Below are 23,696 nucleotides of genomic sequence, written 5' to 3'. Positions count from 1 at the left end.
GGGACTGGCCTCAAGTGGCTATTGAGCACTTGGAGTGTGGTTAGTGAAACTGAGAAGCTCAATTTATTTTATTTTAATCAATTTAAATTTAAAAGCTGATAATAGATTCAGTAATTTGGAAAACTTTAACTATGTTAAGAGCAACTCTGCTTTTCAACAGTAAAATTGATGAAATCAAAGTACAGATCAAATATTTACAAGGAAAATTTAGCATCTGAATTGAGATGTGTTGTAAGTGTAAAATACACACCAGATTTTGAAAACTTAGTACTGCAAAATTAAAATATCTCATTAAAATATTAATTACATGTGGGAATTATAGTGTTTGAAATCTATTGGATTTTTAAAATGTTATTAGAATTAATGTCACTGGTTTCTTTACTCTTTTTTAGTGTGACTACATGTGTCATGTGTCTCACATTCTTTTGGGCTATGGGCTTGAGATTGTTTCAGCTGCATTTAGATGAGATAATGACAAAGCTGAAGGACCCAAGTTGGTTCTGCCAACTCATGGCTCTTGCCAGCCTGACATCAACTCAGAAGAGTGTTGCACTCAGGGAATGGGGGAAGGCTGTGGATAGAGAAGGAAGACCCTCAAAGGAGGTGAGCAGTCTACAGCAAGTACTCAAATGTCTTCCCTACCCCATCCCCACTGGGATAGGAGCAAGTCCAAGGCTCCTGCCTTTCAGTAGACTGTCTCTCTGCTGCCTAGCATCATCCTCGCAAATGGCTATGACACCTAGGATGCTGAAAGGTAGAACCAGAGAATCTCTGAGTTACAGCTAAAGAGACAGTTACAAGCTGGAGGATTTGTAATGTTTCTACTTCAAAGCTGGGTCAGCTGCTGTATCACCTCCTGGAGCAAATGACTCTTGCATAGTTCACCCATATCCATCCTAGGGCCGATAAAGTGAAAATTGGAGACTTTTCTAAATAACTCATACAGTGATGGTGTTTACCTGTAACCGTCACAGGACTGTCTATTTTAGCAAACCAGGATATGAAATCTTGTTTAGATAAAAGATTATATGGTGGGGGAGGGCAGGTGACAGCATATTTTGCAAACAGATTCAAAATAAAGTAAGAGGCAACCAAGAGAAGCCATCCACCTGCTGTATAAAATACTCTCAGAAGCAAGAAGAGATATGGGACCTATTCCCTATATTCAATCCTTTGGTTCAGAATACCCCCCTTTTTTCTACCCATCTGTTCAAATCTGACTTGTCTTCAAGCCCCAGCTTGCACAGCGCCCTCTCCCTAGGCCTGGCTCTAGTTACTCTGGATTTCCCAGCCTTGCTGACTAAGCAGCTGTGCAACTGGGGGCTGCACATAGGCCTCCATATTCAACTCAGTGATTAAGTCCATCTGTGTATTTTTCTTTGGAGCCAGATTGTAAGACCTGGATGCCAATGACAATGACTGTTCTCATTTGTTACTCATCACCATAATAGGGAGCTTCAAAGCATTTTGCAATAGTAATGCTTTTAACTGTACCTCCCCTGGCCAAAAAAAAAGTTGGTCTGATGTGAAAAACATTTTATTTATCATTTATTATACTTACAGATATGTCTGTATTACAATCATTGTGGCAATAAATATGGAAGTGCTCAACAGACCATCACCACGGTGGCCTATGGTCCCAGGCACAGGGACTAAGGGGTGCTACAGACCCCAGTGCTTCCCAAAGGCCTGTCACGAGGTCTTGATAGAGTCCCACAAGGGAGTGGAATTTAGGATCTGAACTTGAAATGAGATTAGGGGAGTCAGCACAGCAAATACTAGAAACTCTAGTATTTAAAGCAACTCATACAGATTTTTACCAGATGATACTAAAGAGGCAAATCAAAGATGCTCGAGATCCCCTTTAGTGAGAGGCAAAGGAAAGACTGGAGAAGCCAGGGACTTCCCCATGTCGCTCCCTCAGCCTGTGCCTTGTTTCTGTGGGCTGTACCTGTCATGTGCCTAACACAACACCCACTGGAGCCTCCCAGGCACCCACCACTCAACAGAGTTAAGTGGCGAGTGTAGGATAGCTGTGCGTCACACGCGACAGCACTGGTTTCCTGCAGTGACAGCTCGTGTCAGTGGAATGAGTAAGAATCTGAGGAAAGCTGGATCTTCAGGAGTCCTGCAGGATTAGCAAAGAAGTTGACAGCATTGATTCTTGGAGCATTTTTTCTGGCTTTGTTTCATCTCAGCCATGAGGGCTGAGTACCTGGACCATGCTGACGGGGAAGAGGGAAGGATAAAAGCCACCATTTTCACCTTCCAGTGAGTCTCCCTTTCAACAGCCTGCCCTTGTGCCAGGTACAATGATCTCTGTGTTCTCTCATAAAACTCATTCATGTATACAGAGGGGTTTTTTTGGAAAGACAATCCAGCTGGTTTGGAGTGGTTTTTACTAGTTTCTGATTGGCAATTTTGGACCAAGGCCAAGAAATCACCTATTTCATGTTGCTTGGTCATGAGGGTTGTCTTTTCTGTCATTTGATAATGCACAGGCATGTAATGGCAAGGTTGGGACACCACACCTGGTTCCAAGGCTGACATAAGTCTCACATGCTCACGTGCACACACACACACAGACACACATCTGAGTCCCCGTGAGGTCACTTGTAAACTTGCCTAGCAAAACAGGCTACAAAGACATAGGAATTGCTGTCATTATGAAAAGTTATGGCAGTGACAAAAAGAATTTTTCAAGTCGGAGTGAGGAGTAGAATGAGGAAGATATTATAAAGAAACTTGTGCTTCAAGAGAGGACATTCTATGCTGTCAAAATGAGACTGTGAACCAGAAAGTTCCCTGTGAACTACAAGCAGGAAACTAGCTATCAGGGGCTAGTGGTTGAGGCTCCTTCTCAGTCATGGAACTGACTGTTACAAGGCTCCCACCTCTATGGGAGGAAAATGAGGAAAGAATTGTCTTCTTAGTCTTTGTGACTTGGGGAGGAAGAACAATGCAGAATCTTAGCAACATTCCATTAATATTGGTCCTTAAATACCAGGACCATGCTAGCCCCTGCTCTTGTAGCATGAAACTATATTTCAACTAAGCATGATTAGAAACCTTCAAAGTCAGAGGAAGAGACAGTCCCTGATTCCAGGTTGGCAGTAAGAGAGTCACAGAAGTGGGAGAAAGATATCTGGGCAAAAGAGACAAATTTCTACAATCATTTTGTTTCTGCCTATTTTCTGAAGGTTCAAAAGCAGATCATCTCAGAACTTACATCTACTCTAGGAGACAGGAGGCAACTCATTTTCAAGGAACACTTATTAATAAAACTTGTAGAGTATAAAACACAACTGCCTCACTGATGGGAGTGTAGGTTGAACTTAACATTCAGTCCTTCTCACATGGTGGCCGGGAGGTGATTGTGATTCCAGTGCTGACTTCACAGAAACTCTCCCAGACCATGTCTGTCTTCCCATTACTTCTCCCCCTCTTTTTTCTCTCTTCTTTCTGTTACCCTTTCATCCTCACCAAGAAATGGAACTTGAGACTGCCGTATTCTAAGGTCCAATCAGTGTCTCTGACCCAAGGAACAGGAATATGAAAATTCCCCCACTACATCACACAGTATATCTCTTGTTTTCATTTCTTTCTGACATCCTGATCCTTCCTGTCTCAATTCTTCTGTGAGGTCAGACTGAAGGTTTATCTGAGCAGAAGGAAATCCAAAGGAGGAAGGAAAGAAACTGAGTTTCAAAAGCAATGCCTAAACAGAGAGTATACATTCTAGCCTGGAAGCTGGGCGAATAAGACGAATTTCCAGGACACTTGAGAACATACCAAGTGAGAACCAGGATGGAAGTGTTTTCCAACTAGTAATAGGTCACTAGCAGGTGGCTTGTTTTGTGACCCAGAATCCAGACAGCACAGCCATCTCACACAGAGCAGTCAGTTCCAAGTTCCCACCTTCTGGTCTAGAGCTCATCCCATCAATGGATCACAATGGGGGTGATAGTGGCACCAGGCAGTGGCAAGCCCAATTGGAGGCCCCCAAAAGGTACGGGGTGTTTGTAGGTTGAGCTCCAAAGAACACTTTGTGGTATTGTAAAGTGTTCACAGAGCCAAAGTATGTGGTGTCCAAAATAAGTTCCTTCCTTGGACATCTGGGAGTGCCAGGGACTTCAGGCATGGGCCTCGGTCTCCTTCTTAATGGCTGGTTTATAAATAACTCCCTTGTTGTCACCTTTTTTGCTACTGGAACAATAAGAACAAACAAGTATTGTTAAAAAATCGGGGGAGGGAGAAAGAGAACAGTCTGACTCATATATGCAATGAGGGAATTTTAGAAATCAGATTTTACTATTTGGGATCTTTCCCAATTCTGTTCGCCTTAGGAGAGAATGCCCCCAAATAAAGCATTAACCAAAATGGAACCTCTTCATTTTCCAACTGGTCTTTAAATATCAGACCTGCAGTTTGAAGGAAGTCCCATTATTCCTTCATAATTCCTGGAAACCTTTTTATCTTTCATACCAGGAAGAATAAATTATGTTTTAGGAAAAGACAAACTATGGACCAAGAGTACTTATACTAATGTGAGACATGAGGTTTTCCTTCATTTTTTTCTTTTTGGATTTATAGAAGGAAAACCAGATGGAAAAGTCTTAGTAAGAATAGCTGCTTGTGTTTAGGCAAAACCCAACTCAAGCCTCTTGTCCAAGGTCACACGGCTAATCAGCAATGGCAGCAAGATTGGTGTACACCCCCCAAATCTGAGCACAGTGACCCTTGAACAATCAGTGTCTGCTGCAAAGGAGGCTGGGGCAAGGATGTGTGGGACCAGCCCTGCTAGACTGTGTTGATTCAAATGACAGGGGCTCTTCCTTCTGCAAGGCTGTCTTCCCAGATGGACCAATCATAAAGGACTTATGAATCCAAACCAGCTCACCTCTTCTTCCTTTTGAAAAGCCAAATGGACACTGCCAGGACAATACAGATGCCAAGAATGCCAGCCAAGGCCACTGAAAGGATGATGCCTGGTGAAGAGGCAGTGGACAACAAGTTACATCCCTCCCTCCCCTTTATTTCATCCCACAGTAGATGAGTGTAATCATGTCCCAGCTGCATAATCATTCTCAGAAAGACAAAACTTCCCCATCTCTGGCCTCAGATTTTGGTCTGTGGCTCAGTGGGACTGGCTGGAGTACTTAAAGGGAGCCATTTGCAATGTAGTGGTTTCCAGCAGGGTTTCTCAAACCTGCACAAGAATCATCTGGAAAGCTTGTTCAAAATGTAGATTTAAAAAACAAAAAACAAAAACAAACAAACAAAAGCCCCCAACTCTCAGAGACCCAGATATAATTTATTTGGTGTGGGGCCTAGGAATCTGCATTTTACCAAGCACCTCCAGCTGATTCTGATGCACATGGTACATGAACCACACTTTGAGAAACCCTGGACCACAGAATAAGAACTCACTCCATCTTTGCTTCGTGGAGTTGAGGCCCATTGGAATGTCTATCAATCAGTTTTATCCCCAAGTTCCTTTGGGGTCCCAAACAATCAAGCCCATTGCCAAGGTCACATGGACAGTCATCTGACCTCCACATTGGGCTTACATTTGTTTTCAGGCAATGCCCTCCCACCATTCCCTCCCATGAAGGTCGTAAGTAGATCCTTTGTACACATGCTGTAGAATGATTAGGTTTTTCATTAGAAGAACATGATTGGCAGTTCATTTTTGAATTAGAGAGTGATTTGAAGATGAGACTCAGTGAGGAGGGGTCCAGAGCCAGAGCAACAGCACAGAGAAACAGAGCTGGAAATATCACAGGCCCAGATCACACTGAGAATCACAGGGGTCACCCAGCTGCAGCATGCACGGCCGGTCAGCCACATACCCACACTTAGTCCTGGGTCGACAGGATTTCCAATTAAAAGGGGGAGGAAAAGATTAGAATATTAGAGTCCAACTCTGCTGGGTCTGATAGGTGTTGACAGAAACTCAACTTTTGTTTGGTTGGTGAGGCAGGGCTTCTGCAACCCTTCTAGGGGTGGTCACCCTTGGCTCAGGTGACTATCTGAGGGAGCAGAGGGAATGCCTACCTAGAGATTCATACTGTTATTCTTCCTTCCCATGATCCTTTACCACAACAGTTTCTTTGCTCGAGAAAGACTAGTTTTTAATACAGTGTGGCCAAAGAGGGAAGAGGAGGAAGGCTGAGAATCAGCCTCAGTGGCAGGCTGTTGTCTACTATGGTACCTGCTCATTTTCCTCAGGAATCTGCCACCAGCCTTCTCCCCCACCCCACTCACTCTATTATCATGATTTGGTTCTGGTTTTGTTTGGTACTACTAGACAAACTCCTCTACCATACCTGCCTCCCTTCTCTTCTACACACAACCAGGGGACTATGGTCTAGTAAGTCACTACTGGGGACAGAAGGGGTGGGTTAGGTAGGAATCCTCAGTGAGTCTGAATTAGTGCCCAGACATCTAAGGTAAAATCCCACAGTTGGCCTACTGGGGACCTCCCAGGGGGGTCTCATGTAAATCTACCTTCTTGAGTGAGCAGAGGAACCCAGTTATGACATCTTCTCTGGCCACCCCCAGCCTGATGCTTCCAAGTTCTTAACAACTCTTCCCCTTTCTCCCAATCAGGTTCTCCATCTAAAGAGTCTCTGTTTACATAAACCCTCTTCTCTGGTGGTGGTCTGATCTCAACAGATACTTGTGTGTATCTGTTTGGCGGAGGAGTGTTGGTTCTAACTCACACTGGAAGCAGATGGTGGCCACCCAGCCTGACACACAGAAGAGCCTGTTCCCATGAAGTTCACCATGGCCACTGAAACCTCAGGACAGTCCTGTCCAATGTGAGATGCTAACAGAGGACCAGGAATATGCTTCTGGGGCATTTGACACCCTGGGGAACCAGACTTGATGCTGCAGGTGGAGGTTTTACTCCTTCCTTCTCCTGTCCTCTGGCCAGAGTCTAGCTGATCCCCCAAGGTCCAGCAACCTATGCCCCTTCCCTACTATCCTGCTATCTCACATGGAGCCTGTAAAGCCTCCCTAATGTGAGGCTGGCCCCTGTGTGTCCTTGATCTGGCTTTCTCAGGTGGCCCTGGACTGCTATTAGGGTAAGCAGAGCAGGCATGCAGGGAGCTATTCCCAAGGACAGAGTGTCCTGTTCTCCCTGCTCCTAGGCTACCATGACCAGCTCATGGCCACCCAAGTGGCAGAGAGAAGGGCTCCATGGGCAGATTCCCTACCTAGGCCTCTTCCTGTAACCTGAACACGAGAAACAGTCTGTGGCTTCGGAGGTGCTTGGGGCAGGAGCCTCTATGATGTAGGTGTTTATACATCACAGGCTCTGTCCCCTGCCTGGCCCATGGCCACTGCACAGTGCAACTTGGTATTTGGGTATGTTGGTTTTTTTTTTTTTTTTTTTTTTTGGCGGGGAGGTAGTACTTGCTTGTTTGTTTAAAAGTAACCAGAGACCTTGATCCTTGGGGTCTTAAGGAAAAAAAGAAAAACTGGCCGTGGTTTCTTTTACAAGCCCTTCAATGAAATTCACTTTTTTCCTTGTTTCTAAAGCTCCAGAATTTTGTGGTGCCCACCCAGCTCTTGCCACATAAAGACTATTACTAGTGAGCCTGACCACTTGGCCAGTCTGTCCAAAATGAACTGTTTCTAAAGTCGTCTCTTTCCCAGTCACCTCAAACATCCTGAGAGCCACACAGGCCTTCAAACAGCTGAGCAGTCCCAATCCATGCCTAGAGGAGGTGCCTTCATCCTGTGGCCTTAGTTTGCCGAACAAGGTCAATGGAGAACAAGGCCCCTGGATGGGACTTTTCTCCAGAACACATGATCCCAGTTGGTAGCTTCTTTGGGGACAGAGTCTGGCTTTCTCTCCATTCACTGTGCAGTGCTTTTGATTGAATTAGGCTCTAGAAACACCAGTATAATTTGATCAGGTGCTCTAATCTGAGCTCTTTGTTCCTGGATGACCACTTGTCAGGGACTAAATTGCCTCTCCTTAAAAACAATTCAATGAGAATAAACAGCCATGAAGACAAGGAAAGCCCCAGAGATTGGGACAGGTGCCTTTTCAAAGGCAGCCAAAACAAAGCAGCTCAATCAAGCAATGAACCAAACTGTTAAGGAGAAGGATTGCCCCTGAAGGTATGACCTAAGAGTTCCACCTCCTCATGAAGCCTCGGGCAAGATTTGTCTGGACTGTGGCCCTTGCCCATTGAGGCAGCACCAACCATCAAGGAAGTGGGACTCTGTGGACTCGGGTCCAGGTAGAGGTAGAGCCAAAGCATTTACTAACTAGAGAGGGAAAATTCATGGGACTTCCAGAGCACAGGGAGAACTGTCAGGGCAATTAGAGAACTAGAGCCAAGAGAGAGAAGCCAAAGCCTGTTTATAGCAAAGACTCAGGTGTAGCCCAGTCTCTGGGATGCTGTAGAGAACAGGCAAAGTCAGACAGTTTTGTTCAAATAAACAAAGAAGTGATATGTTTCTAAATGGGGACTAAAACAGGCAGTTCCCCTGAAGAACAATGAGACAGATGGGAGAAATAGAGACAGCTGGTTCACAGAGGTGGCCTGAGAGAGCCACTGGATAAGAACTCAATGGCAGGGCTCCTGAGCTGGCGGTAGGAGGAGACTGCTGTGCGAAGGTGGAGAGCTACCTGCTGGCCAACTCACGTGAATGAGTGAAGGTGAGCCAAGATAGGGCAGTGCGACACACAAAAGGAAATCACATGAATACAGAACTGGATCATCGCACACCTCATCCAGGAAGGTGCAGACACCTGGAGAGGATCAGGGGCTGCTTGCCACCAGGGCCTCACTACCTGTTCTGGCTGGCTTGGCAGCTTCGTCTTCCACTGGCATCTGGCTGGCCCGAGGATGCTGGTTAACTGCTTTTGAGGTCTTCTGAAGCCTCAAGTATAAACACACATAAGTCCAGCTCCAGGAATAACACCTTGTTTACACGTCTTGGGGTTCCTGGAACAACACTGTTGTATTTTCTAGCTCTATTTGCAATGCTATTTGATATGGAATACACTTGTTTTCCTTTCAAAGTATTACTGTGAAGGATAGACTGATTATATAGGTGGCATGCTGCGTAGTAATAACACACAGATGGGTGGTTAGCAATCTCTAGTCCTGTATAAGAGGACAGGAGAGTTTAGGTTTACCAAGGGTTCGATCATTTAAATACATGAAATCCAGTTTAGGATGGTAAAACCACTATAATTGTGCTCTATTATAAATCATAGAGTCAAGTGGCTCTAAAGCTAGTGTTCTTTTCAGATAATTCTTGGTAAGAAAAGCAAGGAAGATGTCCTCAATAACCACAGAGCATTGCTACCATCAGAGGACAAATGGGAATTATCCTTATTAACATTGTGTAACCCAGCAAAGAAATAATTTCTACAAAGAAATCTGCCAAAAAGACACCACCAGGTTATACAAGAGAATTGGTTTTACACAACTGTGGAAGGGACTGAGGGCTCTGCCCTCCCAATTGCAGGAATTCAGGCCCAGAACAGAAAGCCGCATTGCTCTCACAGGCCTAAATCCCGGAGCAGCAGGGGTGGATACAAGGCCAGCCCTTGGCCCTGTGACTATCTTTAGTGGCCCAGGCAGTCTTTGCTGAAGAAATGATGGGTTTTGTCCCATCAAGTCAGAGCAGCAGAAAGCATGAGAGAATCACTGGGTAGCTTCCTCCCAGGCCTTCAACATGTGACATAAGTTCTGATCCTTAGTTTCTTTCAAATCTGTGGGTTGATTTTAACACTGTTGGAAAATTGAAAACAAAGCAAAATGAGCCTTAAAACTAAAATCTGACAACTGGCCAGGCTTATGTGTAAATCACTGAGGAGGAAAGGGGAAAGACAGGCCAGTTATATCCTTTCAGTAAGCTTATAATGAGCACCAGGCCCAGTGCCAAGAATAAAAAATGAGTAAGACATCAATCATCCCTCTCTTATGGAGCTTGCAACTCGTGTATAATATGTATTCTTTCTCCTCTCCCTCTCTCTCTCTCTCTCTCTCTCTCTTTCTTGTTTTTACTGAATGGTAACAAATAATTACTCTGTTATGTGCCAGGTGTCATAATAGAGAAGAATCATGTTGAGGCTGCACTGAAGGAGACTATAAGTCACCTCCAGCCGAATGGGGAGAACTTCTGGGAACTTGGTCTTATGAAGCAGGGAGAGAATTGCTCCAGATAAGAGGAATAGGGTGTGCACTTGAGAGCCCCTGCCCTGTTAAGGGAGACCCTACAGTTTGGTGGAGCTGAGGCTGAAAGGGCAGGACAGGTTCCATCGGGGAGCCATTGTGGGAAAGTCAGCTGGAATCCTCAACAAGGGGGGATCCAAACTTCTGCCTGATCCCTTATCCAGCTGTTGTCCCTGAAAACGGTCTGCTCTGTGCCAAAAGCTTGTTGTTAGAAGCAAAATGGCATGCACAGTGGGGTTTTCTGTCTGCCTTAGTACACAACCAGAGCTGTGCTCAGGAAGCGTTTGGCATGTTGAAGGGACTGGGCCCTCATTTTGCTCAGATTGCTCCCAACCAAGCAGCACCTCCAATCCAGGTCTAGGAATTTGATGATAGGAACTCCTCTGGTTACTATTTGGATGCTTTGGAAGAGTTGATGGTACTCTTCCATTTAATAAGTTTTATTAATAAATATAAACTTAAAGAAGCCCAAGGTCAACAACACCACACATAATTTTAGTCTCAAAAGATTAGATAATTAGCCATCTTAGCTGTGTAAGATTTCTCTTTCCTTTTAAGGTTTTCTAAAACTATGCAGTTCCTTGGGGTCAAGCAGAGTCTAATCGTGCTGCTCTACAGACCAGCGCTCCATGCGGCCTCCCCCTTCTCTGTCTAGCGCTCTCGTCCTGATGCACCTCAGCTGGCTCTGGCTCTGAAGCAGGTGACATGCAAAGCTCAGAGCAGGCCCCCTAAAGATATGATTATAGAAACCCTTTGGCCTTTTTTTTCCCTCCAGCTTCCCTTGCACTGACATATTAGGAAAAGGCATTTAAGTTTGACAACCTCTTACCATCTAAACCCAGAGTTGGTGTCACTGGCTGGGATGAGGTCAGTCTGAAGGAACCAAAGTGGGGCCAAAGACCTAAGCCCTGGCCCCTAGGATGGGCACCTGCCTCTGCTATCTCTCCTGACTTCACTTAGGCAGCTGTCTTCCATGTATCCTGAAATGGTCCCAGAATGATTCCCTTCTCCTCAAGGACAAGATCAGATCTTCCTTAGAAGAGGCACATTCTAAGAGCTGAAAAAGTACCTGGCTTGACTTTCATCTTCCCATCTAGAGTGAGCCTTTAACCAGGCCCTGTGGCATACACTTGTAGTCCCAAGGACTGGGAGTCTGAAATGGGAGGATTGCAAGTTCAAGACCAGCCTCAGTAACTTAGCAAGACCCTATCTCAAAACAAAAAAATAAAAAGGGCTGGGGATGTAGCTCAGTGGTAGAACATTCTTGGGTTCAATCTCCAGTACCACAAAAAATTAAACGTTAAAAAAAGTAAGAATTTTAACCAAGGCAGTCAGAAATAACCTACAAGAGAGAAAATCTTACACAAAAGAGAGGGAGAAGAGGTATATGAGGAGATTATGGATTCCTGATAAAGGGGGTTGTATATTTCTCTTAAAGAGACTAGTTCTCTCCTCATTCTACTTCTCTTGGCCTTACTCAATTATATATATAAAAAAAGGATATACAGCTGAGTGTGGGGCACACACCTGTAATCCCAGCAACTTGGGAGGCTGAGGCAGGAGGATCACAAGTTCAAAGCCAGCTTTAGTAATTTAGTGAAGCTCTAAGCAACTTAGTGAGACTCTGTCTCAAAATTTTTTAAAAAAGTGATAAAGGGCTGGGGATATGGTTCAGTGGTTAAGCTCCCCTGGGTTCACTCCCTGGGATGTGGTTCAGTGGTTAAGCACCCCTGGGTAACAAAAGAGAGAGAGAGAGAGAGAAAGATATACACTCAAATTCTAAAGGAAGATGGTAGACAAGGCTTTTCTTGGATTTGCTTGTTCTTCCTTAGTTACTTCAATGTTATTATTGCAAGGGGGTAACCATCACTAAACTGAAAATTTCATGCTATAATATAATAAAGAACGGGGTATGTGATATACAACTCTAGAATCCTATGACATGAGTGGAAAAAAACAGTTTGGGCCAAGGAGCCACTGAACGACACCTGGAGCAGTGGTTTATACTTGGATCATTTTACCCCACTTCCCCTGGAGAACTTGGCAATGTCTAGAGACATTTTTTGGCTATCACAGATGGGGAAGATGTGCTGGGTGCCATGACACACACCTGTAATTCCAGTGCCTTGTGAGTCTGAGGCAGGAGGATTGCAAGTTCAAGGCTAGCCTTAGCAACTCAGAAAGGCTCCTAAGCAAGATTCTGTCTCAAATAAAAAATAAAGATTGGGCATGTGGCTCAGTGGTAAAGCATCCCTGAATTCAATCCACAGTGCCAAAAAAATAACAACATAAAATGGGGAGATGCTACTGGCATCTAGTGGATAGAGACCAGGGATGCTGCTAATGCCACAGTACACAGGACACCCCCACAGTAAGAATTATCTCACCTAAAATGTCAATAGTGCCAAGGTTGAAAAACCCTAGGCTAAGGTATGGCTAGACTATAAACTCCTTAGAGATGGACAGCAGGTCCTGCACTCCTTTCCTGAGCACAATCTAGGAAAACAGCAGGGTCAAGTTAAATGATTCAGTCACAAGTATCTCCATTTGTTAAACCCCAGATTTCCCTCCCCCCGCGTTCTATCCTGCCCAGTTCTCTGCACCTTCTCTCCTAGGGTTTTCCTCTACACTACTTTTCTCCTGGAAGAATTTTCTGACCCCATAACTCTTGTTAACTTCCAGAGAAGACCCTGATAAAGCAGACTCTTCATTATAAACTTGCCTCAGTGGTTTAAAAGTCTGCAAATAAGTCCAAATTGCTCAAGGTTCGTTTTGACAAACAGACTACACTATAAACCTGAAAGAGCAAATATCAGTCTGAGACTTGCTCCAAGTTGCATGAGAGGCCCTCGAGAATGCATGCACCCCTGGGCAGATGAAGTTTGGATCTTCACTCCTTGGGGACTGCCTCTTTATTCTTCCTTGGGAAGCAGCCCTGTTTGCTATCAGTGCTTTGGGAAGTAAGAGGGAGAGGAGAACTCAGGCCAAGTTTCTATAATCAGCCCCCAGATGAACAGTTTTGCCTTGGACTGCCATGGATTCTCATTCTAAGGAGAAGGCTAAGCCCAGGATTGGCTATGGAAGCAACATTTCTGGTCAAGCCATGCAAGAGGGTCAGTGGCAAAGCTGTATTGGAGCTTTGATCTTGATGTCCTAAGCTAGGAGTTGGTTTGCAAGCTTCTGCTTAGAGCCCTGTCAAACCACCCCAACTAGACTTAGAGAACTACAGAAGCACTCTGCTACAGACCTGCCTGCACTGCCCAGTCTACAAGCAGCTGCTTAGACCTGAGCCAGTCTAAGAAGATGGCTAATTATTCCCAATGCCACAGTCCATTGTTACAAGTGGGGGTTACTTTTAGATGTCATAATCAAATTCCTGCACGGTTTCTTCCGATCCTCTGTAATTGCCCTCAAACTCTGTCCCTGCAACATAAAGTTAGGATTGGCAGTTGTTAGTGTCCATTTTTAGAATCATAACATATTAGAACTGAAAAGATCACTTCATCTTATGTGACTGAGGAAACCAAGGCTGAGGCATATTGTGACTGAGGAAACCAAGGCTGAAAAAGAGATATGATTTGTCTACATCATACATGGGGCAGAAAACAAGATGAGGCTTTGGACCAAGCCCCCCTGACTATAGGGAAAGTATTTATTACCTCATTCCCAGCGATGTGTATACACTATTTTGGAAAACATAACTGAGAGTAGAATTCTTGAATCAATGTCAGCAAAGTCCCTTATCTCCAGTAGAATTTTATGTTTTTTTAAAATTTATTTAAGAGTTGGAGTACTTTTAAACCTTAAATACTATATATTCCACTTAGAAGAATGGGAAAAAAGAATGCTGTATCCAGAATAGATTACAAAGGAAAGCATCCTGGAAATTGGGGTCATTTCCTAGAAAAAGAAGTTGATAGTTATCATATTATAGGTTCTCAATTTTTAGCAAGGGTCCATTGTTCACAGATTCAGTTTGCAGACTGAGAAACCAAAGAAAAGAGGAAAGTGGAGTTAACTAGTAGTATCTGAAGAGCAGAACACAGAATGTGAATCTTTGGGCAGTTCTTAATTACGAAACTAATAGAGGTCATCATTCTGACTATATGAGTGGGTAATTCAGAAGAGAATCTTTCTAAAGCTTTCTGACAAGGGCCTTGAACACAATCTTCATCTACACAACTATGTTGAGGAGGCAATAGTTCTCACATCATAAGAAAGGAACAAAAAAAAAAGTGCACAGGAGAGATGAGGGACATGGATTCTCTGGCAAGTGAGTTAATGGGGTCATCTTTAAATATGAATACTCAGTCCATGAGTGACATAAAAGATGAAGTGGAATGTCCACAGACCTTCCATGATTCTGACCACTCAAAGGATTTCCATACTGGGAGAAGCTCAAGAATCAAGAGTGAGAAAATGAACTCCTTAGGGACTGCCTCTTTATTCCTCCTTGGGAAGCAGCCCTGTTTGCTTAAATACTATATATTCCACTTAGAAGAATGGGAAAAGAGAATGCTGTATCCAGAAGAGATTACTGCTCCTTTATCACCTTCCCTAACCTCCAGCAGTGTTGAAGGAAGCTCTGAGCTGACCTGGAAGTTACAGATTTAGAAGAAAGAGTGAGCCCCATTTGCCTTAGGAATAAACCACACTATTAAGCTTCATTCAGTTTGGAACATATATACCTGTGCTTATGTAAGCTCCAAGGAGATTAGACAAACAGGCTGAGTGGGGAGGATGCTTTGATGCCCAGTGGGCCCTGCTACACTAGGCCTTGAGCTGCTCGTGGCCGTGGAAATGGTTATGCTCACAATATTACAAAAGAGTGCTGTTGGACATTGGTAGTGCTGGAATCACCTGGCTAGGCTTAGGGCAGGATGGATGCAGCCCTTGCTGCCAAGAAGGCCTAGGAAGAGAAGTTACAAGTCTCATCTGTAAAAAAGGTCCTATTGTAAGTCTTAAGAGCAGGGATCATTCTTCAGAACAGAGATGTCTCCAAGAACCTCTCTTTCCCCACTGTGGGAGACCTCCAGACTTAGCAAGGGACCTGATTGATGTGTCTGGAGATCCTGGCCTAGGTCAGTAACTAGTAACCCGCAACACCTCAAGGAGCTATTACCCCAGTTTCTGTGGCAGCCAGAGTGCTCTTAGCCAATCTCCTAAGGGCATCAGTGCCAGAGACAAACTTGGTGTGAAACAGAGCTCTATCACCAGACACACACTGCTTCCTTCACCTTGTTGAAAGGAGATGTATACCAGTCTCTCATCGAACTTCTGGACCCGACGGAAGTTGTTGATCATTTCTCTTGGTGAAGGGTCATCCAGTTGTGTGAAATACAAAGCTGTCTCCAAAGCCAGCAGCTGAGGGAAAGAGCAGAAACACACCCATGGGCAGAGTGATATTCCCTGGTCTGGCCTCCCTAAAGAGAGCCCCTGGGAGAAGCCTCTGGAACCAGCCCATGGGATGCTTAATAGGAGGCATTAGAAAGCAGTGGGGAAGCCAGAGAACTGTTTCTTCCTGCTTCCACAGGAGTCTTGTTAACTGGATACTGGTCAGTGCTGGCGTTTTCCAGCTGCAGAGACTCCAGGGAAGGGCCATGCTGCTGGGCCCTGGTTACACCCAGAATCTGTCCCCACAGAGGGAAAGCTGGAGAGACAGAGGGCTCCTTAGCTTCTCACGGAGGCTCCCTTCCCCTCAAACTGAAACCCAACTCTTTTTTTTTTTTTTTTAATTCAGGGGTGCTTAACCACTGAGCCACATCTCCAGCTCTTTTTTGAGTTTTGTTTTGAGACAGGGTCTCACTAAGTTGTTTAGGGCCTCACTAAGTTGCTGAGGCTGGCTTTGAACTTGTAATCCTCCTGCCTCAGCCTCCTGTGTCGCTGAAATTACAGGTGTGTGCCAAAACCCCAGCTCTTAAAGCAAAGGGGCCTGGAGCTTGTTCCAGTAGTCACAGAAGAATAAAAGGAGAGAGCTAAGAGGTTCCTAGGTCATCTGACAACTGACTTCCTGGCATTTTCACATACCCACAGAGATTATATAATCAATTTCCAAGGTAGTTTTTGGGTTAGCATGCTGCTGCTTCCCCACAATTTCACCTCCTGATTCACCATCCTCGCTCCCATCCGCCTACCTGCTGCCAATTTATCTAGGTTCTTAGCTCAGAAGCTGGTAGTGAAGATTAGGAGCAACAATGAGGGCTGTACGGGACCATGAAGCTGAGGTGGGGGTGAGCAGGTATGTAGCTCCAGCTCCTGGGGGAGCCAATTTTCTTTTTCATGCTTTTAAGTTGTGGCAGAGAGGGATGAGCTATAACTTTAAACCCAGAAGACCTGACTTTGGAGCTCGGCTTTGTCATTAACCAGTGGATGATCCAGCAAGCTTCTAACCTTCATTTCTATCACTATAACATGAAAGGCTTAGAGACGGTTGCTAAGGACTTTGTACCCCACTTTGCAGTAGACTGAGCTTCTTGAGGGCAGCAACCCTCACTCATTACTGCAATCGCACACCCCATTTGTGAAATGATTTAACTTGATGCCATCTCTATTTTGCCTTCTAAAAGAACCAGGCTCCTCCCTGACCTGGGAAGTGAATACCACCCAGCTGCTAAGGAATATATCAACAAATGCAGTCTTTCAGCTCTTTTTTTAAAGAACTGTGGAGGCAAGCATTCATTTTCCTAGCTTGACTTTGTAGCATCTCTCTGAAGCTCAGCCTATAATTTCTGCAGTGTTTTCAGGCACCGGTGATATTTGGAGAGGTTTTGAATAGCTGCCAGTGAAACTCTTAAACAAGGAAATAGAGTCATTGATTGTGATATGGTTTGTGGTGGGGGCCAAGGTACCATGGGGACTCTGGCTCAGGCAGTTACCTGCTCCTGGGAAATTTGCACAGGATTTCGGAAAACCGTCCAGAGCACAGTGGGGTGGCAAGGAGGTGTGGTCAGGGACCCTTCATAGCGGTAGTACTCGGCAGGCCTCTCAGGAAGCAGTTCTTCAATGTTGAAACCTGGGATGAGCACTTGTTGGCCTGGAGAGACATGTTGGGGAGACAGTGTCAGCCTCACTCCCCACAGCAGAGATGCAGCTAAGCAGAGTGACTTCACCTAGAAATATGAACTCACCCCTTTCTGGGACATCCAACCCAAAAGCCTTGTCATACACTTTTAAACAACCTGCAGCCCTTACCCTGGTAAACACAGAAGGGACCCTCCCTTTCCATTGTTTTTCTTAAACAGTGTGACTATATCCTTCTCGAGCAGAAAGGGGATAAGAATCCAAGGGCCCCTTACCTTTGTACCTTACATGTTGAAGGTGACTGAAGATCTTGTCATATGATGGATTGAAGGAGCCCATCTGCAACAGAGACCATGCAGGTTTTGCTAGGACAGAATACTACAGGCTAAGTCTGGATTGACAATTGCTATCAGAAGGGCTGAGCTGATGGTATGTAGCCACCTGCCCTCTGGTCATCTCTGAGAATCCATCCTACTAGGATAGTTAGGATTGTTCAGAGGCTGTTGGGAGTTAGTGTAATGGTCCTGCCATGTCATATCAAAGGATTTCCTATTTACAACTGAAGGCATCAGGCTTGAGTGTCCCATGGCATGGGGTACAGAGTGTCTGTACATGGTATCCAATTATCTGTACATGAGCCTGGAGGCCACAACTAGCATGTCCATCTAACCCAGAACTTAAGGGAGTTCTAGGTTCACAAAAACCAAGTCAGAGAAGTAAGCACGTTGGGAACTGAGGTAATACTGCCTCATTAGGGAATACGCAAGCTAATCAGAAGACGATCCCATTTTCTGAGTAAAGAATTCACTCTGGGGTCCATATATAGATAGCATGGAGTTTGGATACTGGAGGACAAATCAGGGGCTCAGCATCTGACAGGGTAGCGTAGTGACCCTCTTCCCCACAGATTCTCCCTTGCTGAGCAAATTACATGCCTCATGCAACAAGGCTGGAGACTGGGCCTTATTTTTCCAATGTCACAAAAGACATGTCCATTTCCCCTCTCCAACCACAGAAAGGGCTGCCTCTAGGCCAAGAAAGAACTCAAAGGGACTATTCATGCTCTGGAGGTAACATGGGGGAGCATAAGGGATCAGCTTATTACCTCAGGTGTACACAGAACAAAACATCAAATCTCAAACTTGTCCTCGCTACAATTTTCATGAAAACCTTTTAAACATTTCTTACCTCAATGAGGACAGCTAGGACAGCGAGGCCTTCTGACTTGTCACTGGCAGAGCTGACGTTGGGGTACAGGTCTGAGTTATAATGGACAATGTGCAGCTGCAGTGGGAGAGAAGCTGCCTATCAGGGGATGAGTGGCTCTCACAGGAAGCTTTCCCTTCTACTGGAGACTAGAAGTCAACTGGGAGGATAGATACCTGTCCCTCCCCTCCCCCAACCAACCCTCCCCTCTTGATATCCCCACTTTTCCCTTTTCCCTCAGTCCTCTCCAAACTTCAGTTCCCACTAGGGCAGACTATTTCTTACTCACTCATTGGACCCCTGGTATCTGAGAAGGCACCAGGAAAGTACCAGATGTGCAATAGACATAAATGAATAAATGAATGGGTTTTTATATTGGCCATAAAGAAACTTGAGCGCTTGAATCTCTTCCCCTTCTGATTTTTCCTACTTATTCTGGAGTCTATGGCTTGCCTAGCCTCAGCCCTGGCCTCTCTGCACTTATCTAGAAGCAATGAGATGGAGCAGGAAAACCTCTAGCTGTAATTTAATCATAATTGATTCAGCACAGGACATGCAGATTTATCCGTTGGGTGGATAAAATCATAGCATGGCATTTATAAAGGTTTTTATCAGCCACATTTTAAGAGGCCACGAAGCAAAGTTACTCCATATACATAGACATCTATCTTCACAAAGTAAAATTCTAAACTCATTTTTTTTTCCAGAGCAGAAATTACTTTTTATTATTAAGGTATACAAAAGGTAAGTTTTTGAGAAGTCATGGGTTTAAAAAGTCTAAGTCTAAGCTGGGGATGTAGCTCAGTAGTACAATGCTTGCCTAGGCATGTGTGAGGCTCTAGGCATTGTTAAAATTAACCCAATTACTATGTATAATTATGATGCTCTAATAAAAAAAAATTTTAATTAAAAAAAAAAGATCACTGCTGTGACAAATTCTGACAATGTTTAGGTTGACTTTTAATCCTTAAGGTGTGGTCACCTGGGCTTCAAAAAACTGTTACTAGTAAATAGTCCTGCATACACAGCACATGTATTTTTATTGATCTTTGTCCTTGAGACTATGACACATTTAGATTTTAATCTCTTTTTCTTTTCATTCATCTCATTTTCCATTGTATGTGTTTAGAAACAGAATTCAAGCACATTTTATTGAATACAGCTTAAAGTCCCCCATTCGGAATATTTTTTTGTCTTTATTGCTGTTTTGATTTTTTGGTTTTGTTTGTTTGTTTGTTGTGGTGCTAGGGATTGAACTCAGGGCCTTACACGGACAAGGTAAGCACTCTTCCACTGAGCCACATCCACAGCCTCCATTTGGAACTTTTTAAGTGGTCCTTTCTCATCTTAAAAAACTGTATCAATTCTTCTTTGAGTTCCCTGTTTAGGATTTCTTGGGGGTTCCCTGCTTCACCATCTTTCCCACATGCCATGTTGGCCTGGCATGGCCTTGAGAAACACAGTGGAATTCTATGTGGCTAAATCCCCAACAACCTGGGTCTTTCTTTAAAAAAAAAATTTATATATTTATATATATATATATATATATATATATATATATATATATATATATATTATGTTTATTTTACTTATTTATTTTTATGTGGTGCTGAGGATGGAACCAAAGGCCTCACACATGCTAGGCAAGTGCTCTACCACTGAGCCACAACCCCAGCCCTGGGTCTTTATTTCTTTTACAAATTACCTTTGAGCTTGGACTCTGAGCACTTTTCTAAATGTGTTCAGATTAAATCAGAAGGAAGCGAACACTAATCCAGGCCCAATGGACTTTCCTGCTGAGGGGTTTGAGAATCTCCTTTTATAGTCTCCATCTAGAAGAACCACTGCTTTCAAAGATTCTCCTAGAGAATCAGCCATTTAAGATCACCCTGATGTCTTTTCTCTAGTATTGGCATCTATGGCTCATCTTCACCAGGCTCTTGGTCTGATGGTATGGCTTAATAGCAAAAAATACAAGAACAAGAAATATTTCTAAATGCACAAACCCTCACAACCTGCACCCTAACTCCTTCTTTATTCCCCATGGGGGAAGTAGAAGCCTCAACCTTGCAATTAGCCTGGAAGAAATTGCAGTTCTTGAGCTTCAGGGAAGGGCCTGTGCTGAAATATGTGAACCTCCAGTAGTGCCATCTGATCAACCAGAATCACATCCCCTCCATGCTTGTAATCAGACTTATAATTAGCCCGAGACATTAAGCAGTTCAGCAGAGGAGAAGGGTCTTGCTGTTATTTACCAAGAGCTCCGCTGGCTGATCAGGAGCATTGATCTCCTTGTATTTAATTCTCTGTAAACACTTGGAGCCCCAGCTCCAGCTTAGTGCTTCAGGAGCTCTGAAATGGAGCAGCTCAGTGCCCCTCCCTTTCTCACCCCATTGCACACTTGTGATACAGGAAAACTGCTATTTCTCATTTTCCTTTGACATTTTTGGCTTAGCATCTCAGGGTGACATAACAAAATGCTGATATCCCAAATAAGCCTCTGTGACTCTCTGATTGCTATGATGTTCTATATTACAGTGTCAATCATCCCTTGATTTGTAGCCAAGCAGAAGAGTGGCCCTGGACCTGTCCCCATGTTCTCAAGCATAATCCATGTTCAGAGAGAGAAAGAATGAGATAGGGAGGACATTTCAAAACAGCCTGACATGTGGAGAAGACTGTGAAGTTTGGAGGAGGAATGCACCAGTATGATTTAGCAGCAGGATGCATCAGCCAGGCAAGCTGATGAGCTCTTCGTCTGCACAGAAAGGAGGAAGGCATTTAGAAAAGGAGTATGTCCCTCTGTGCCATCTTGGAAGCCCGGCCTTCTCAGCAAGATCACTAAGGAAAAGAGAGACAAACTCAGCTTGTTCACAGGAGGAGAACCAGGATACCAACAGAATAACTATAGCATGGCTGGAGCAGTTGTACCTTCCAGTGCTGCTCACAGGCGCTGACTGCTGCCCATCCCCTGACTTACCTACCTGACCAGCCCGCCCACCACCAGGCAGCCTCTTCCATACTGGTCATTCACTCACCTCAGCAGCAAAGGGCTTCCCACTGATGGTGTGCTCAGAGCCACGGGGGTCATTGCGGTTCCCCCAGTGCAGGTGCAGCTGGGTGGCACTGTATCGGTGGGAATGGAGGCCCTGGATGTGCATGTCTGAGCGCAGGATCAGTCTCACTGGGGAACGGAGGGGCAGCCTTCAGAGCCCTACCCAGCACCAGAGAGCAGTCAGATAGGTGACCCCGCCCCAGGTCTGGATGGAGTGGGTGGCTGCAGCAAGGTGCAGACTAGAGAGATGCAGCCTGCAGGTCAGAAAACTGGCCTCCTCCCCAAGAACACCCCATTCCCTAAAGCAACTCCAGCACCTTCAGGGTTCCTCTTGGAAAGTGATTCTGGAAGCACTAACTCTAGATCAGTAATGGATGTTTCTTTATATATAAACATCTGGCTATGAAGATAGAACGTTTAGTGAAGCACCTTCCAGGCTTTAGATTTATATAACAACAATAATTTCTATTTGTGAAGCATTTATTATATGCCAGACCTTGACACACCTAATCTCTAGTCTTCTCAGTACTCATCAATATGTCCATTTTCCAGATGAAAACTCATGGAAGTTTAAGTCTTACCCAGAATCTGATGGCTCAAAAATAGTCAAGCCAGGGTTCAAATTCAGGTGTGTCTGACTCTAAAGCCTGGATGCCCACCCCTACAATAGAACTGTATGTCCCTTGAGGAGATCGTAATGGCCCCAAATTCACTCCTGCTACACACCCAGTGGACCCAGAAGCTCAGGCCTGTCTCCTCCCCCATCCTGAGAGAAGTGCTTCTTTTGTCAGAATCACCTGAATCCAGCATCCCCTGGAGAGAGTGGGCCAGGCAGACCTCAAAGGCTCCCCTACCAGGTCCCATCTCCTGGATGTCTCTGTGGAGTCCCTCCATGCCAGGTGGAAAAGGGCAGGCCAAGGAGCCAAGGGAAGCTCAGACCTATCCCTTCAGGTCTCCAAGGTCTCTCACTCACCTGAGTGGCCATCATTGGTCAGGTTCAACTGCTCATTGGCAGACACATTGTAACCTTGGAACTCTAGAGGCACAAGGCTGGCATCATACTGGAGGATGTCACCATGCAGGTCGATTGGGGACTGCAGCAGGCCCCCACATAATGGGTACTTCTTGGACCAGCTCTTCTCCCCATTAGGACCTGTAAGGAGAGATTCAACTCCAAGATTTAGTTTTCCACAAAGCATTTTTCTTCTTCTTCTTACCCCATGTTCAATACAATTACTCCAGGCTCTTTTCTTGATCCCCAAAGCTAAGCTGTTTAAAACCCAGAGATCTCAGCCTACAGAATCAGATACAGCAAACATCTCAAGACCACCTGCCATTAAAATGAAATGGGGAATGAGGCTGGAGATGTTGCTTTGTGATAAAGTGCTTGCTTATCATGTACAAGGCCCTGGGTTTGATCCCCAGTACCATGTTTAAAAAAAAAAAAAGTGATGTGAGGAATGAAGAACTAGAGCAGCCCACGTCAGAGTCTCGGGCTTCCCCAACTCAGTTTTATTTTGCACATAGTTCCTGTGTTGACACAATACACATTCTCTCCACATGAAGACTGTTGGCATTCGGGAATTTACCATCTGCTTATTGAGAATTTATTATGAGCCAGGAACTGCTCTGGGTCTTGGAGCCATCAGGTTGAACGTCAGAGCAGCCCTGCTCATCCAAGCTGGCATTGTAATGGGGAAAAACTTAGTGAAGCTGTTGAGCTGTGCCAGGTTTGGGAAAAAATGGTATTTGACCACAGGTCCAGGTAGGATGTGGATTTACAGGTGTGACCTTCCTCATAGGAAATCCTTGAAGACACTGACTCTTGATACCCCATTTAGAGTGCAGAGTCCAACCTGACAGGGATGCTTGAAAAATGTCAAGTACAGGCCTGGAACCATGGAGCCAAGTGCAGGGTTTCCTCCGGAGTAGCATGACAATACTACAAACTAATTATTACAATATAATTGACAAATTATCAGTGATGAGGAACAGACTTAACACAAAAATCCTCCAGGGCTCAAGCTTCCTGCTAACTACCAGATAGTAGTCACTTCTCTGGAAATGAAAATAAACATTCCATGTTCAGATAAACTATCCTACTCCCACAGGGAAAATCTTTAAAGAATGTAAATCTGTGTTTAAAAGATTATCTCCCATGGTAATTAAACAGATTTTCAAGCTGAGATTTCTCCAGAAAAGCAAAT

The 23,696-nt window shown here is 44.6% G+C and overlaps 1 protein-coding gene across 7 annotated transcripts in view; it reads right to left on the bottom strand.

Annotated features, from left to right (window-relative positions):
- Nucleotides 1–1,521: 1,521 nt before the first annotated feature.
- Nucleotides 1,522–23,696, bottom strand: part of Ca12 (carbonic anhydrase 12) — a 53,061-nt gene continuing 30,886 nt past the window's right edge. For 2 of the 7 annotated variants that reach the window (XM_046426508.2, XM_058573374.1), the window contains exons 3-11: nt 22,463–22,642; nt 21,473–21,618; nt 18,417–18,512; nt 17,504–17,567; nt 17,084–17,241; nt 15,446–15,572; nt 5,853–5,864; nt 4,901–4,988; nt 1,522–4,206 (exon numbers count right to left, since the gene is read on the bottom strand). In XM_046426508.2, coding sequence (XP_046282464.1) covers nt 4,134–4,206; nt 4,901–4,988; nt 5,853–5,864; nt 15,446–15,572; nt 17,084–17,241; nt 17,504–17,567; nt 18,417–18,512; nt 21,473–21,618; nt 22,463–22,642 — 944 coding nt within the window. In that variant the 3' untranslated portion in view covers nt 1,522–4,133. Of the gene's footprint in view, nt 4,207–4,900; nt 4,989–5,852; nt 5,865–9,986; nt 13,632–15,445; nt 15,573–17,083; nt 17,242–17,503; nt 17,568–18,416; nt 18,513–21,472; nt 21,619–22,462; nt 22,643–23,696 lie in introns of those variants that run through there. The other 5 variants (XM_058573378.1, XM_058573377.1, XM_058573375.1 and 2 more) reach the window with 4 other exon arrangements.

This window comes from Marmota monax, unplaced genomic scaffold (genome assembly GCF_021218885.2).
Source record: "Marmota monax isolate L192 unplaced genomic scaffold, Marmota_monax_Labrador192_F-V1.1 WCK01_AAM20220418_F8-fsc00078, whole genome shotgun sequence".
Lineage (NCBI taxonomy): Eukaryota > Metazoa > Chordata > Mammalia > Rodentia > Sciuridae > Marmota > Marmota monax.
The sequence above is the reverse complement of the archived record's forward strand: the minus strand, read 5'-3'. Positions and strand labels throughout refer to the sequence as shown.